This window comes from Tachyglossus aculeatus, chromosome 20 (genome assembly GCF_015852505.1).
Source record: "Tachyglossus aculeatus isolate mTacAcu1 chromosome 20, mTacAcu1.pri, whole genome shotgun sequence".
In the NCBI taxonomy this organism is placed as follows: Eukaryota; Metazoa; Chordata; class Mammalia; order Monotremata; family Tachyglossidae; genus Tachyglossus; species Tachyglossus aculeatus.
In genome coordinates this window covers 22,946,488-22,962,952 of record NC_052085.1, presented here as the reverse complement: position 1 = coordinate 22,962,952, position 16,465 = coordinate 22,946,488, and the positions used below count along the sequence as shown (strand labels likewise).

Here is a 16,465-nt window from a genome sequence, read left to right as displayed (position 1 = left end):
GGGTTCAAATCCCGGCTCCACCAAATGTCAGCTGTGTGACTTGGGGCAAGTCACTTCACTTCTCTGGGCCTCATTTACCTCATCTGTAAAATGGGGATTGACTGTGAGCCCCCCCATGGGACAACCTGATCACCTTGTAACCTCCCCAGCACTTAGAACAGTGCTTTGCACATAGTAAGCGCTTAGTAAATGCCATCATCATCATCACTAAGGCAATAGAAATTCAGTTCCATGTAGTGTTATACCACTAGGTGGAAGCAGAATACATTCAAATTTTAGAGGCAAACACAAAGATAACAGGACATCTCGGAAACACTCCAAAACTTCAGTCCATCAGTGACATTTAATGAGCTCTTACTATGTGCAGAGAACACTGTATTAAGCACTTGGGAGGCGACAGTGCAACGGAACAGAATAGCAGTCACATCCCCTGCCCATAACCGGCTTAGAAGACACAATTTGAGGGCTAAAAAATACTCAATGATAAACAGGCAAGATCCTTGAGATGTGTGCAATAAATAAATAGGAGAAAAGCAATTCAGGGTTAACATTACAGAAAGCTTCATGGAAGAAATATTGTTATGCAAAAGTGTATTTTGAGCACATAAAGAAGTATTTCAGTTGGTACCCCCTGCAAACAAATCAGAAAAGGAAATATTGGACAAGGGAACAGAGGAGAAAGGAAAGAAAAAGGCTTCATGGGCCTGGAATGGAAATCCTTTGCTATGACATCTTTGCCTTAATGAACCTGTGGATCTCTTGGGTTTTGCAGAAGGATTTTTTTTTAATTTTTTTTGAAGGAAAATCCAGAAATTCTAAAAACCTAGAAGAGGTCCAGGGATTAGGACCTGAGAGAGACAGTGAATATTTCTGAACTTCAAAATAAGGGTCAGACAGCAACTTTCCTTTCACCCTTTAGGAAATCATCAATCATTGTTATTTACTGAGCACTTACTATGTGTAGAACACTGTACCAAGCATTTGGGAGAGTTCCCTGCTCATAATGTGCTTACAGTCTAGAGAGAACATATGAGATTGTGCTTTCTTGTCTCAATATTCTCATCTGTAAGATGGAGATGGCATTTTTATTAGTTTTTTGAGCCAAGGCCCTGGAACAAGCGCTTAGAACAGTTCTTGACACACAATAAGCATTCAATAAATACCACTGATTGATTTCTGGTTTAGAATTAGATGTGATTCTGGCCCTGTGGAATTTGGAATGAATAGGAATAGGAAAGGTAGGGCAATACTTAACAGATAATTAGGTGATAATGGATAAATTATCATTAACACTGCCAGTCATTGCCATCAGCTGAGTTAGGAATTCTAGGAAGGCTGTATGGAAGATGAGAGTCTTGAGGAGGAATTTAAAAGATGAGTAGGTGATTTTCTGGATTTCCTAGATTGGAGGAGAAGGAATGACTGTCCAGAGGTCAAAGTAGTTAAAACTTGTCTTTTGACTGGGAAATAAATTGACTTTGACATTCAAATATCTCATGAAAATCATCATTGGTGGATGTCAAGCAAGCCAAAAACTGTGCCAGGCATTCCTGATGGGTAAAGCGTAAGCACTTCTGGCTCCAACACCTTAATTTTTAGAATGGGAATCCAAATTTCAAACCAGCTCCTTCCCTATAAAACATTTTGCTGAGATGTGTAGTAGCAAGCAAGCACTTTCTCTGGCCACCTGTAGGATAGGTGAGTCAGAAGACCTGAATTTGAGTCCCAGCTCTGCCACCGACCTCGACCAAGTCAATTCAACTCTACGGGCCTCATTTTCCTCTTCTGTAAAACGGAAACAAAATAGATCATACACCCTGTGTGGAACAGGGACTGTGTCCAGTCCCATAACTTTGGGTTTAGCACATAGCAAAACCTTAATAAATACCATAAGTATTATTTCTCTGGGCTCACAAAGTGTCTTTTAGCTTACTCTGGGGAGCGACATTTCCTCTTTTGGGTATAAACTTGGGCGAAAAGGAGAATGTAGGAAAGTGGACACAGGAAATGAATCTCCTATCTACTCTCAGCATTTGGCCATTTCATCTTAGGAGAAGGCTATTAGGGCTCAATGGTTTTAAAGAAGATTAGTCAGCATAATCACCTAAAGTAAACTTCCTGTTGCTCTCATCTTTATGGGGTTAGTGTAACTGACTTTATAGTAAGATACCTTCCTATTAGCCTAGTGTAATCTCTAGTATAATCCTAAAGAGACCATGTTGTTAGGGTGTCTATTAGACTCCCACTTGTGGAGATGGTTTCCTTCAAGAGAGACCATAGAGTGCACTTCAAAAAAAAAAATATTTATTGAGCGCTTACTATGTGCAAGAGCAGCGCTTGGGAGAGTACAGTACAATAGAGTTGGTGGAACTGTTTCTTGCCCATGAGGAGCTTATGGTAACACTGTTACCTTCTGTCTGGAATAATGTATATTTGGTTGCCAACCGAGAATGGCTAATGTCTGCGTTGAGCAAAATTGTAAGCATCGAGGGATTCATGCCAAAAGTAGCAATTTTCTACTTTCATCCCAAAGGTCATCATTCACCATGATTTCAATTCTTGCTGACTTCCCTTACATTCCTATCAAGTCAGTAGGTATAACATTCGAGTGTGACATTTTTGTATTATTCTAATCATGTAAAATAATAATTCGCCCATTACAGAAATGACGCTTACCTGTTTCATTCCTAGTATTAGGCTAGGGCTATACAGGGAAAAGTGAAGAAGACCGTTGTCAATGACCCGGGGAAACCTAATTGTGTAGAAACGTACAAAAATAGGATATTCAGAGCTCTAGAATTCATTTGAAAAAGTAGTTGTATTCTCATGCGCTTTGTTTCTTCCAGCCAGCCACTAGGGATGTTTAGGCAGGCAGGTAAATGAGGTGTAATTACATGTCTGGGGTTTCTTCTATGATCTTTTTTCCAGAATGCAGAAACAGAAGCAAACCTAACATTCCTCTTTCAGGGCTGACTGTGACTTGCTTTAATCTGGGCAAAGTGATTTAATCTTTATGATGCTTAATATTTCAGTCTGAATTTTCTTCACAAGGAGCTCTGAGTGGATTAATCATTGTTTAGAAAATTCTGTCAAAAAAAGACAAAACAGCATTGTGAAATGTTGGTATTGTATACTGCAAATCTCTTTCCCAGGTATATTACCTAGTGTGAACTGGTAAACATTGTTACCATGTTTGCAGAGAGCTATAGTCATACCCTATGCAACCATATATTTATTCTCTCTTCCTGAGAGATAGAAACAATTCCTGCTTTATATTTTTGTCCGCCATCATAAGTGTTCTAGACTTTTTTTTGCATTAAAGGAACTCTATGTGTAAATAGGGCTATCTAAAGTTAGTCTTTCCGCAACTTGGAATATTGACAAAGCAAAGTTGAATTACAGGAAATCTATAGCACACAACACAAGTCACATTGTTCCCTAACAGATGATGGTTTTCGTGTTTGCTGACCAGGACTGTGATGTTTATAGATAGCCTCTCACTCCTGAATGGATCTAAAGGCATCTCTCTTCGAGTTTTTCTCTGCAGTTTTCTTCTGTTTGTATGGTACATCTGTGACTTGTTTGTGAGGGTTTTTTAAAGTAAAAAAGAAAGAGTTATTCCCTTATTCTCGTGCCTTAATTTGTGTCGGAAGACAGTGCGCTCTATGATTGGATTTCAAAATTCTGCACGGAAGTTGGCTTTCTTTAATCAAGCACTGTAGCAACTCATTAAATCTCACTGTTTCCTCTTCTCAAGTAAGGACATCGTGTCATCTTCCAAGACATTCTTTCTTCTTTTTGTTTTTTCCAGGGGATGAGCTTGGAAAAATGTCAATGTGACGTACATATAACTATGGACCCAAGCTTATAAACAGGCTGTGGGAACTCTTGTGAATAGATTTCGGTTGTCTGGCTTTTTGGATTTGCTCAATGGATGAGGTTTTAAAATGGAGAAAAGTGTATTATTTCATTTAAAAGGATGTTTTAAGCTCATTTAGACTACTATTTTCTGATAAGTCAAAATGAGAATTTTCGCCTTTGCATAATTGAATAGTTTTCTTCAAAGTATGACTTAAAGAGGATTATCTGACTAGGAGAAGTTGGGAAAGATTTTCCCTGTGATTCTTCAGGAGCACTCAGCATTCACTGCCTCTGTTTGAGTGTATTCAGTCAATCAGGAGTATTTATTGATCCCTTACTCTTTACAGAACACTTTAGTAAATGCTCAGGAGCATGTGATAGAATTAGTAGACATGTACAACTCTTCCTGTCCTCACACACTGTGTGTGCATAGACCTCAGGACTGTCAAGCATGGCCTAGTGGATAGAACCCAGGCCTTGGGAGTCAGAAGTCTGCTGTGTGACCTTGGGCAAGTCACTTCACTTCTCTGAGCCTCAGTTACCTCATCTGTAAAATGGGGATGAAGACTGTGAGCCCCACGTGGGACAACCCAATCACCTTGTATCCCTCTCAGCACTTAGAACAGTGCTTTGCACATAGTAAGCGCTTAACAAATGCCATCATTATTATTACAGAGCATGGGCCCGGGAGTCAGAAGGTTCTAATCCTGGCTCTGCCACTTGTCTGCTCTGCTACCTTGGATGAGTGACTGCAGTTCTCTGGGCCTCAGTTACCTCATCTGCAGAATGGATAGGGACTATGTCCAACTTGACTTGCTCATAACCACCCCAGTGGTTAGTACAGTGCCTGGCACACAATAAGCGCTTAACAAATACCACGATTATTATTATTATTTTGAGGACCAAGCCCTCCAAAAGGCAACCAGCAGCTGACGGAATATAGGAGGCAGCAGAGAAAAGGGCAGCAAGAGGCCAGAGTGGCTTCGGACCTTACCTTTAGTGGAAAGAGCACAGTCCTGAGAGTCAGAGGAGCTGGGTTCACTCATCTGCTGTGTGACCTAAGTCACTTAGTTTCTCTTTGCCTCAGTTACCTCATCTGTGAAATAGGGTTTAAAACTTTGAGCTCCATGTGAGACACGGACTGCGTCCAACCTAGTAGGTACCCGGGCACTTAGTACTGCTTCTGGATCATAATAGGCGCTTAACAAATACCGTAAAACAAAATAGAGGAGGATCGGATCCTTCCTGGATTCTGGTGGAGGAAACGGCCGCAGATTGCTGCAGGGTTTCTGGCTGTTCACTTCAGACTCCTGCCAAGGCGATGGAAAGGGATGAGAATGAGGAGCCATGACTGAGTGGGAAGTGTTTAGGATTAGGGAGTCAATCCTAATCCTGGCTCCACCACTTGCCTGCTGTGTGTCCTCGGGCAAGTCACTAAACCTCTCTGGGCCACAGTTTCCTCATCTGTAAAATGGGGATAAAATACCTGTTCTCCCTCTTATACTGTGAGTCCCATGTTCTCCTCTGATTATCGTGTTTCTACCCCAGTGCTTAGCACAGTGCTTGGCATATAGCAATTGCTTAACAGCCTTAGTGAGCCAGGCAGAGTGTAGCTAGCTGTAGAGCCCTGGAAATGAAGCATTGCATTACATAGACTGATTTTATTTGCCATATATTTTCATCTTAAGTTGTTGTTTTCCCATTTCCATTTTAATTTGGAAATGTTTCGGGAAAGTAGCAACATAGCCTTATGAAGGAGTATTTTCTTCTCGGTAGTATATATCCCAAACATTTCTTTTCTTTCCTGTTGAGAGATGCAGAAGAAAGTGTTACCGTACAGTTTGAAATGCCAAACAGTCTGCTGGTTAATGATTTTGGGGCTGACTGAATACTCTGGGTTATATGAAATGTAATACAAGAAGTGGCTTTTACTCTGGCAAACTGTAACTTTTAGGGCAGGGTCAAAGAAGGCAGTATGGCCAAGTGGAAAGTGCATGTCAGAAGATCTGGGTTTGAGTTGCAGCTCTACCCCTGCTCTACTGTGTGCTCTTGGGCAAGTTACTTAACCTCTCTGGGCCTCAGTTTCCTCATCTGTAAAATGGGAGGATAAAGATTGGAAGCCCCACATGGGACAGAGATTGAGTCCAACCTGATTATCCTGTAGCTACCCCAGCATTTAGTACAGTCCTTGGCACATAGTAAGAGCTTAATGAGTGCTTTTTTTTAAAAAAAACCTCTGGTCCCAAACCTGCCTCTGAGTTTGGAGTTTGGGCAGGAGACATCCACAGATGGCTTAGAGGAAAGAGCATGGGCTTGGGAGTCAGAGGATGTGGGTTCTAATCCCAGCTCTGTCAGATGTCAGCTGTCTGAGCTTAGGCAAGTCATTTAACTTCTCTGTGCCTCAGTTCCCTCATCTGTAAAATGGGGATTAAAGATTGTGAGCCCTATGGGGGACAACCTGATTACCTTGTATCTACCCCAGTGCTTAGAACAGTGCTTGGTACATAGTAAGCACTTAGCAAATACCATAAAAAAAGATAACCTCTTCCAGAGATAAAAGTGCAGAGGTTGACTAATTCCTGCAGTGATTTCTTTCCACTGTTCACACAAAGAAAGGTGTCAGAAGCAATGGACAATGCGGGGAAGCCACAATGACTTGTCCGTGGTACAGTAATAAATAGACAGTAGACTTCAGATTCCCTGCTTTTATTCCAGCTCAATGTCCATTTCCCAAACCCTTCTCCTGATGTATGTCTGCAGGTGATCAGATCTGAAATCTCAGGAAAATCCTCCTGCTCTGGTCTTGTAAATGGAAAAAGCAGAGGGCAGGGAGTCAGGAGACCTGGGTTCTATGTCCCAACTCCACCGCTTGCCTGCTGTCTGACCTTGGCCAAGGGACTTCACTTCTCTGGGCCCCAGTTTCCTCCTCTGTAAAATGGGAATTTAATACATGTTCTCCCTCCCTCTTATGCTCTGCTTATCTTTTTTCCACCCCAGCGCTTAGTATCACATGGCATATAATAAGTGCTCAGCAGTGGCCACAGTCATTATTATTATAATTACCATATAGTTGTTGAATCCTTCTGATATCATCCTGGGACAGCTGGAAATCCCATGGGTCATTTTTATTATAGGTCGGGTACATCACAGCATTAGGATTCGAAGAATGACTCAGCCCCAAAGAATGGCCGAGTTCGTGAGTGACCACGAAGGGCAAGTTAATTCCTGCAACGCAAAGGGGTGGAGCACATTTAAAGCTACATCTCCTCCATGAGGTCTTCCTTGACCAAGACCTCTTTCCCCCTCCATCCCTCTCCCTTCTGCGTCATCTATGCATTTGGCTCTGGACTCTTTGGGCGTTTGATAGTCACCTCACACTCAGCCCCACAGCACTTTCATACTTATCTGTAATGTATTTATTTCTATTAACATTTGTCTCCCGCTCTATACTGTAAGCTCGTTGTAGGCAGGAAATAAGCTCACTGTAGGCAGGAAACGTTTCTACCAACTCTGTTATATTGCACTTTCCCAAGCACTTAGTATAGCGCTCTGCACATGATAAGTGATCAATAAATGCCATCGATGATTGATTGCTTGATTGATTGATTCATTCATTCAATTGTATTTATTGAGCACTTACTGTGTGCGGAGCACTGTACTAAGCGCTTAGGAAGTACAAGTCGGCAACATATAGAGATGGTCCCTACCCAGCAATGGGCTCACAGTCTAGAAGGGGGAAGACAGACAACAAAACAAAACAAAACGTGTAGACAGGTGTCAAAATCGTCAGAACAAACAGAATTAAAGCTATATGCACATCATTAACAAAATAAATAGAATAGTAAATATGTACAAGTAAAATAAATAGAGTAATAAATTTGTACAAATATAAGTTCTATGGGGAGGGGAAGGAGTTAGGGTGGGGGGGGGGATGGGGAGGAGGAGAGGAAAAAGGGGGGTCAGTCTGTAAAGGCCTCCTGGAGGAGTTGAGCTCTCAGTAGGGCTTTGATGATGTTGATGAAATACGTCCAGAACTTTCTAGATACTTAAGTGCTCCCCAAAGAAATGTGTGCCAGAGCAGGGCAATTTTGTTATTCTCATTGAGGATAACAGTGATAACATACAATACATGATTCTTCCCACCTACAATACAAGGCAATTTTCCTTTTTGAGCACGGTGAATAACTTCAAGGGAAGTAGGGGCCTTTTGGTTTTCTAAAGGTAGTTTCTGGGTCAAGGGAGAGCCTGTCTTGTCTTGTCTTATGCTGTCCGGTCAACTCCGACCCATAGCGACTCCATGGACACATCCCTCCCAGAATGTTCCAACTCCATCTGTAATCATTCTGGAGTGTATACGTAGAGTCTTCTTGGTAAATATACGGAAGTGGACTTCTTCCGTATAGTAAACTTGAGCCTTGGCCCTTGGCTCTTTCCCATGCTGCTGCTGCCCAGCGTAGGGGCGTTTTGACTTGTAGCATATTGCCTTCCACTCTTTAGCCACTGGCCAATCTAGCAATGGAATGGGTAGGCCTCTGCTTGGTTCTCTCTCCTGTAACTGAGACTGGTAGAGTATTGGAGACTCTCCAGGTGTGATACTGAGAGGCAGGGAGAGCCTGTGGAATGGACTGTACCTGATTCATAACCATTGGTCACTTTTCATGAGATGGACCTTACCTGATTTATAGCCTTCGGTCCACTTTTCATCATCATCAAAGTGAGCATCTCCTCCTATGTCTGGCCCCGGGGTAAACGCATGAGCAAGGGTGCCTCCGGGACCATCGAAAGGATAGTTGTCCCCATGAGCTGAAAGACAAACACAGACAGTGTCCCCCAGTGACAAGTCGGCATCTCAATCGCTGAGCACTTTAAAGTAGATTCTTTGGTAATTAAACCAGTTCCTGCTTGGTAAGAGAAGGAGGGTCTAATCTTAGAATGAAAAATGTGGGCGAATAGTTTCCAACATCACAGCCTCAAACATGAAGGCATTCCAAATAATAATGATGGTATTTGTTAAGCGCTTACTATGTGCAAAGCACTGTTCTAAGTGCTGGGGAGGTTACAAGGTGATCAGATTGTCCCATGGGGGGCTCACAGTCTTAATCCCCATTTTACAGATGAGGTCACTGAGGCACAGAGAAGTGAAGTGACTTGCCCAAAGTCACACAGCTGACAATTGGCGGAGCCGGGATTAAAACCCCTGACCTCTGACTCCCAAGCCCGTGCGCCTTCCACTGAGCCACGCTGCTTCTTTATTAATAATGGTAATAATAATGATAATGATAATAATAATAACTCTTTGCATTCTATCCCAGTGGTAACACGATTGGTAGGAAGAGAGTGTTGAAGCAGCACTGCACAAACCACTAAATCAATTCCTTTGTTCAGATTCTCAGTCCTGAAGGCAGTCTCCTTCAAGAGACCCTCCCTGACTAAACTTTCCTTTCTTCTTCTCCCTCTCCCTTCTGTGTCACCCTGATTTGCTCCTTCATCTCCCCTCCCAGTCCCACAGCACTTATGTACATATATGTGCATATCCATAATTTATTTGTTTATATCAGCGTCTATCTCCCCCTCTATATCGTAAGCTTGTTGTGGGCAGGGAATGTGTCTGTTTATTGTTGTATAGTACTCTCCCAAGGGCTTAGTACTGTGCCCTGCTCATAGTAAGGACTCAATAAATACAATTAAATGAATGAATGAAAGTCTCAAGACTGAGACTCACCGGTCACGTTCGATGGATGGTTCCATCATTACTGGACCCAAGCAACCATACTTGGAGGAGAAACAAGCTCAAGTGGTCGACAAATCTCACACATCATTTCTCTATCCCTCACAACTAGGTTTCAATTCAGAAGTCACCATTTCCAGACCTTTTTTTTTTTTGGTAGAAAACTGAAAGTATCACATGCTAAAATACAGCAGATTTCTGTGTTGATAACTCTGCAGGCTCATGCAATGCCCTGGATCTGAATTTAGAAGATATTAGCCAAGTAGGCTTCATGGATAAATACGTATTGTAGATTAACGAAGATGGCTTGATTTATTTAGCCGGCAAGAGAATTCCTCTAACTTCTAAGGCAGTTTTGAATGCTTCACAAATCAATATTATTTTCTAATAAAATAATACTTATTGAGTGCTTACAATGTGCCAAGGATTGGGATAGATACAAGGTACAGATTAGACATAGTCAGGCCCAAACAGGCTCAGAGTCTAAGGTATCATATCTCTAATTTACAGATGAGGAAACTGAAGCCCAGAATGATTAAGCGACTTGCCCAAGGTCACACAGCAGGCAAGTAAGTGGAGGAGCTGGAATTAGAACCTGGTTCTCTTGACTCCCAGTTCCAGGCTCTTCCCATGAGGCAACACTGTTTTTTCACGTTTCCTGCAGATATTCTCAAAACCTTAAACTCCTCTAGACTGCAAGCTCATCGTCGACAGGGAACACGTCTACCAGGTTTGTTATTGTAATTGATCATTATGGACATAGGATGACATCTAGAGACATGACTCTACAAACACTCTCCAAAAGTAGCCGACTTACCTCTTCTTGCAAACCTGATGATAATATCAGCTGGACCCCTAGGAACCCTCTTGAAGTACAAAGTAGTCTCTCTGCTCCACATATTAAAAGCCCTGTATACGATGGAATCCACCCTTGAATGTCGCAATTGATTCGTATAAATCGCAATCCTGGGAAGCAGACAAGCACATTTCTGTCACTTAGAAAGGAGGGCTTCATTTCTTTAGTCCAAGGTCAGTCAATCACTGGTGCTTATTAAGTGCTTGCCATATGCAGAGCACTGGACTAAATGCTTAGGGGAGGATGATACCACAGAGTTGGTAGACATGTTCCCTGCCCACGACGAGCTTACAGTCTTTTTCATGATCCGAAAGAGAGCAGATGAACCCTGACTGACCTGTAGGTCACTATTTTGGAGGTCCATTTCCGTGGTCCTGGAAACAGCGTGAATCCTGAAGGGGCGATATCGGGCAGCCCGCATCTCGGCTGCTTCATTATTTCCATGATGTTTGGATTCATGACCCCTGTTATACTGAGGCCAAAGAATCTTTGCATTTTCTTAATTTTGTCCTCAAAATTGCTCAACTCTTTCTCAGTGTCACTTGCATAGAAATTGTTGAGGTAGTTCTATAACGTAAAAAAATGCAAAGAAGAGGAATTAATCAGTCATATCTACTGAGCATCTTCTGCATGCAGAACGCTGTTCTGAGCTCTCAGGAGAGTACAATAGAATTAGTAGATATGATTCCAGGTCTCAAGGATTTACAATCTGGTGGGAGATGCCGATACTGTTATTAATTACTGGTCAGAGGAGGCAAGAGAGTGTAACGATTTGTGTAAGTAAGTCTCCCCCTCTAGACTGCAAACTCACTGTGGGCAGAGAACATGTCTTTTATATTGTAGTCCCCCAGAGCTTAGTACAGTGCTGTGCACGCAGTGCACCCAATAAATATGATTGACTCACTTGACTGACTATTAAAAGGGGAGCTGTAACGACCCAAGTGCTTTGGCAGTGTGGAAGTACAGAAGTGGCGGTCAAGCAGGGAGGAATATGAGGTGGAGAGATGAGTGGGGAATCAGGGAAGTCTTCCTGGAAGAGATGTGGGTCCAGAAGGGCTTTTAAACCATCATCAAAGCCCTTCTGAATCCACATCTCTTCCTGAAAGAAGAGAAGTGATCTGGCTGATTTGGAAGAGAGCAGATTTCCAAATTCTTTTGGTTTATTCCAAATCCTGTAGATTAGAATGATGACGCTAAGGCTGAGAGGAGCAGGGAAATAGCACTGTTTGGGTGGAATGAAACTGCTCCAGTTGTAGAGAGGCAGGAGAAGCAGAGGTTTCTCACTGTTCTCCCCTCCTGTGGGATTCAGGCCTGGCAGGTTTTGGGTAAACAACATAGGTTCAGAAGGGGCAGGGCTGGCAAGGAGTTACTCTGGGGGATCCTGAAGCCTCCAGAGGCCTAGTCTATCCTGAAGGGTGCCAGCACTCAAGGACCCGGTAATCTGGGCCCGGGCCACAGATTCAGGTCACTCTTTCAGGTTTCTGATCATAATAATGGGGTATTTGTTAAATACTTACTGTGTGCCAAGAACCGTTCTAAACACTGTGGTAGACACAAGCTAATCAAGTTGGACACAGTCCCTGTCCCATATGGGTCTCACAGTCTTAATCCCCATTTTACAGATGAGGTAACTGAAGCACAGAGAAATGAAACGAATTGCCCAAAGTCATACAGCAGACAAATCGCAGAGCTGAGAGGAGAACTCAGATCCTTCTTACTCCCAGGCCCATGCTTTATCCACCGGGCCATGCCGTAATAAATAATAGAGATATTTGCTAAGCGCTTACTATGTGCCAAGCACTGTTTTAAGTGCTGAGCACCGTTCAAAGTACTGTATTCTGCAGATAGTAAATGCTGAACAAATCCCACCATTATTATTATTATTCTTACTTTCAAACACTCTTGTTTTATGTGGTGGTGCCCCACAGAGTCTCTTCCTCACTCACCAGTCGTGGGAGACCGGCCCCGCGGCCACTCTAAGCCTAGGGCCGAAAGCCCTGGGCCACTGGGAACACCAAGACTAGGGGAATCAGTGAGACACAAGCCCAACCCCGTTTCAATGCTTCTGAGATGAAAAAAGAAATTTTGAGATTAAGAATACAGTATCATCGAGTTCATTTTCCTCATGAAGATACAGCCCTTCTGAAACCCCAGATTTGTTTACTCCCAGAGAAAAATCCTGAAACTATGAAACCCTCAGATTTCAATCATGCTCGCCCTCTGAATGGGACCAGAAGGATCACAGTCCAGCATCTGAAACATTCATTGACTCAGATCAGTCACTTTTCCAACACGAGAGTTTCACAGAAATTGGACTGCTAGCATATTGTTATTTAGTGTAAGCACTTTCACAGTATCCTTCTGTCTTCCTTTTCCATTCCCATGATCCTGTTTTTTTTTCAATTGTATTTGTTAAGCACTTACTTTGTGCCAGGCACTGTGCTAAGCTGGTATTAAATACTAGTTAATCAGGTTCGACACAATTTCTGTCCCACAAAGTGTCTCACAGTCTTAATCCCTATTTTACAGATGAGGAAACCGAGTCACAGAGAAGGTAAGTGACTTGTCCAAGGTTACACAGCAGACAAGTGGTGGAGTCAGAATTAGAACTCAGGTCCTCTGACTGCCAGGTCTGTGCTCTTTTCAGTAAACCATGCTGCTTCTCTGATGAATGAATATATATGTTTCTTTCACACATACTGGTTTCCAAGACCCCATTGGTTTAGACTTGAAGCTTCATTCTAATTTAAAATGATACAATAATCCATTTTTGGTTCATAAGCTTTCAGCGTATCAATTTTATACTAATAAAAACACCCTCAAATTTCACTGAATAAAAAGAATGATTTTTGGAAAGGAAGTATTCCTGGGAGACTAGATAGTGAAGCCAGTGGGTCACAGCATAACCTAGCCTTTTGGCGAGTCAAGCAGTGTAGAGCAGCATGGCCTAGTGGAAAAAGCACCAGCTTGGGTGTTGGAGGACCTGGGTTCTAAACCCGACTCTGCCATGTGCCTGCTGTGTGACTTTGGGCAAGTCACTTACCTTCTTTGTGCTTCAGTTACCTCATTTGCAAAATGGGGATTAAACACCTGTTCTCCTTCCTATTTAGATCGCGAGCTCTGTGTGGCACGGGGACTGTGTCTGACCTGATTAGCTTGTATCTTCCCCAGCAGTTAGAACAGTACTAGACACATAATAAGGGCTTAACAAATCCCATTATTATTGTTATCATTAAGCAGAGGGCACCCGATAAAACTTAGCAGTTACCTACCTGGGCCTCCTTCCATTGTTTCTCACTTATTTCTCCTGCTTCACGGGGCATTGGGAGAGAAAAGCCGGAGGTCAGAAAACCCACAGTGAACAGCACAACAAACTGCATGACGCTGCCTTAGGAGAAGTTTTTGCCAACATAGAGTTGGCTCTGGTGTCTACTCCTCCAGATTGGGATGCTTATATAGATTCTCAGAGCTGAATGTGGCAATAGGTGACTCATTTTCAATTTTTCATTGTGCTTTTCTATTTCAACAGCACAATTAATCTCTGTTATTTTTTGCCTTAATGCAAATGGGGAAGCCTTATGCTGGTTTCCCTAGGAAGTCCAATCTGGGGTTGAGGTATTCTGTGCAAGGAATCAATCTGTGCATATAATGGGGCTCCTTAAGACTGCCTTTTAGTTTTTTAACAGTGCATTGTCCTTCAGGGCAAATTTTTTTTTTTGCAGTGACATACTCATTTATGAGCATAAATAAAAGGTGTATATAGATTTGCCATGTTTGAGGAGGATATGCTGCAGCCCAGATCATCTTTGTGCAGAAACGTTCTGGGCATTTTACTCCCCTCCTCAAAAATCTCCAGTGGCTGCCTGTCAACCTAAGCATCAAGCAAAAACTCCTCACTCTCGGCTTCAAGGCTCTCCATCACCTCACCCCCTCCTACCTCACCTCCCTTCTCTCCTTCTGAAGCCCAGCCTGCACTCTCCGCTCCTCTGCCACCGCTAACCTCCTCACTGTACCTCGTTCTCATCTGTCCTGCCATCGACCCCCAGCCCACGTCCTCCCCCTGGCCTGGAATGCCTTCCCGCCACACATCCGCCAAGCCAGCTCTCTTTCTCCCTTCAAAGCCCTACTGAGAGCTCACCTGCTCCAGGAGGCCTTCCCAGACTGAGCCCCCTTTTTCCTCTCCTCCTCCCCATCCCCCCGTCCTACCTCCTTCCCCTCCCCACAGCACCTGTATAGATGTTTGTACAGACCTATTACTCTATTTATTTTACTTGTACATATTTACTATTCTATTTATTTTGTTAATGATGTGCATTTAGCTTTAATTCTATTTGTTCTGATGACTTGACACCTGTCCACATATTTCGTTTTGTTGTCTGTCTCCCCCTTCTAGACTGTGAGCCTGTTGTCGGGTAGGGACCGTCTCTATATGTTGCCAACTTGTACTTTCCAAGCACTTAGTACAGTGCTCTGCACACAGTAATCGCTCAATGTATACGATTGAATGAATGAATGATAGCATCAGCAGTATTTGTAGGCCTACTATATTAGGTGCTTAGGGCACATTCAAAAGAACTAAAACATCCTAAGTGGGGGTAGAATATAGGCCTAAATTGATTAATGTACCATAACTAAGACAATAGATTAACATGCCAATAATTCAAGAACAAATAAGCAAACAGAAAAAGACCCAAGTGCTGAGGAGGAAGTAATACTGTGGAGTTAGGAAGGAAGGGGAGTCTATCAGGACAAGCAGATTTTGATGGCCAGTTTTATCCACACATGTAAGTTTTTTTTTTTTAAAAGGTATATGTTAAGTGCCAGACACTGTACTAAGCGCTGAAGTAGATTCAAGCTAATCAGGTTGGACACAGTCCATGTTCCTTGTGGGGCTCACAGTCTTATTCTCCATTTTACAGATGAGAAAACTGAGGCACAAAGAAGTTAAGTGAAGAAGTCAAGTGACTTTCCCAAGGTTACACAGCAGACAAGTGGCAGAGCTGGGAGTTAGGTCCTTATGTCTCTCAGGCTTGCTCTGTCCACTAGTGCATTGTACGCTCATGATGTCCTCATGATAACTACTAAAAAAAAAAATTAGAATGAAAGTTGTCTTAGGAAACTTTCATGGATTTCACTGCTCTCTGTTTCTGACAAGACTCTGGCCAGAATCTTTCTGGGTCAAATACTGACTTTCTGCGAATTTGTGTCACCTTGTCTCTGCTGCTATGCCATTAGCTCCTCAAGGGCTGTTATAGGGTTGCTGATAAATACCTGCGTTTTGGAAGCACATACTCCAGATCACTTTATGGACCAATAAATGGTCTAAAGAAAACAAAGATTATCTATCAGCCCACATCTGGAAAACTAAGGCTTTCCATCAGTGACAGAATTGAATGCTGTCCCTGGCTTATTTTTATCAGATTAGCACATTGTCTAGTGATGAAAGGGCAGACAAGGAGATGGAAAATCAACTCAAGAATTGCAGAATTCTTCTGGGAGACTCAGAATCAGAGGGGGGCAACAACCTGGTGAATGAAGGGACACAAGGCAATTGTAGTATCCTACCCTGTTAATACCCTCTCAGGATCACATCTGGAGAGTTTCCAGTACTCTACCAGTCTCAGCTGAGGGAGGGAGAGTCAAGCAGAGGCTTACCCCATTCCATTCCTAGCTTGGCCAGTGGCAAGCAAATGGAAGACACTCTGCTACAAGTCAAAACTCTCCTGTGCTGGGCAGCAGCAGTATGGGAGAGAGTCGAGGGTGGAGACTCAAGTTTACTGCATGGAAGAAGGCAATGGGAAACCACTTCCGTATATTTACCAAGAAAACTCTACGGATACATTACCAGAATGATTGCAGGTGGAGCTGGGGTGTACAGGGAGAGATGTGTTCGTGAAGTCGCTATGGGTCAGAGATGACTCAACAGCATAAGACAAGGCCCTCTTGATAGCTGTGAGACTAGGAGATACCACAGATGGCACATTTGAGTTTTGAAGCAATTCCCCCGCCAGCACCTAGGC

The 16,465-nt window shown here is 42.9% G+C and overlaps 1 protein-coding gene and 1 non-coding gene across 2 annotated transcripts; one reads left to right on the top strand and one right to left on the bottom strand.

Annotated features, from left to right (window-relative positions):
• Positions 1–5,496: 5,496 nt before the first annotated feature.
• Positions 5,497–13,855, bottom strand: MMP7 (matrix metallopeptidase 7). Its single transcript, XM_038761956.1, has 6 exons — positions 13,718–13,855; positions 10,783–11,012; positions 10,407–10,555; positions 8,536–8,664; positions 6,925–7,086; positions 5,497–5,665 (listed from the first exon to the last, which is right to left on the bottom strand). The coding sequence occupies exons 1-6, from the start codon at positions 13,823–13,825 to the stop codon at positions 5,610–5,612; spliced, it is 834 nt and encodes a 277-aa protein (XP_038617884.1). The 5' UTR covers positions 13,826–13,855; the 3' UTR covers positions 5,497–5,609.
• Positions 13,856–16,019: 2,164 nt separating this feature from the next.
• Positions 16,020–16,158, top strand: LOC119941711. Its single transcript, XR_005455294.1, has one exon. It is a non-coding gene; the product is annotated as a small nucleolar RNA SNORA7 (small nucleolar RNA).
• The last annotated feature ends 307 nt before the right edge of the window (positions 16,159–16,465 follow it).

Excerpts from the sequence above, each read along its gene's own strand:
- MMP7 (XM_038761956.1), bottom strand. The coding sequence starts at position 13,825 with ATGCAGTTTGTTGTGCTGTTCACTGTGGGTTTTCTGACCTCCGGCTTT. Across the intron at positions 11,013-13,717 it reads AACAATGGAAGGAGGCCCAG|AACTACCTCAACAATTTCTA; the intron begins GTAGGTAACTGC and ends TTTACGTTATAG. Across the intron at positions 10,556-10,782 it reads TCCAAAATAGTGACCTACAG|GATTGCGATTTATACGAATC; the intron begins GTCAGTCAGGGT and ends TCTGCTTCCCAG.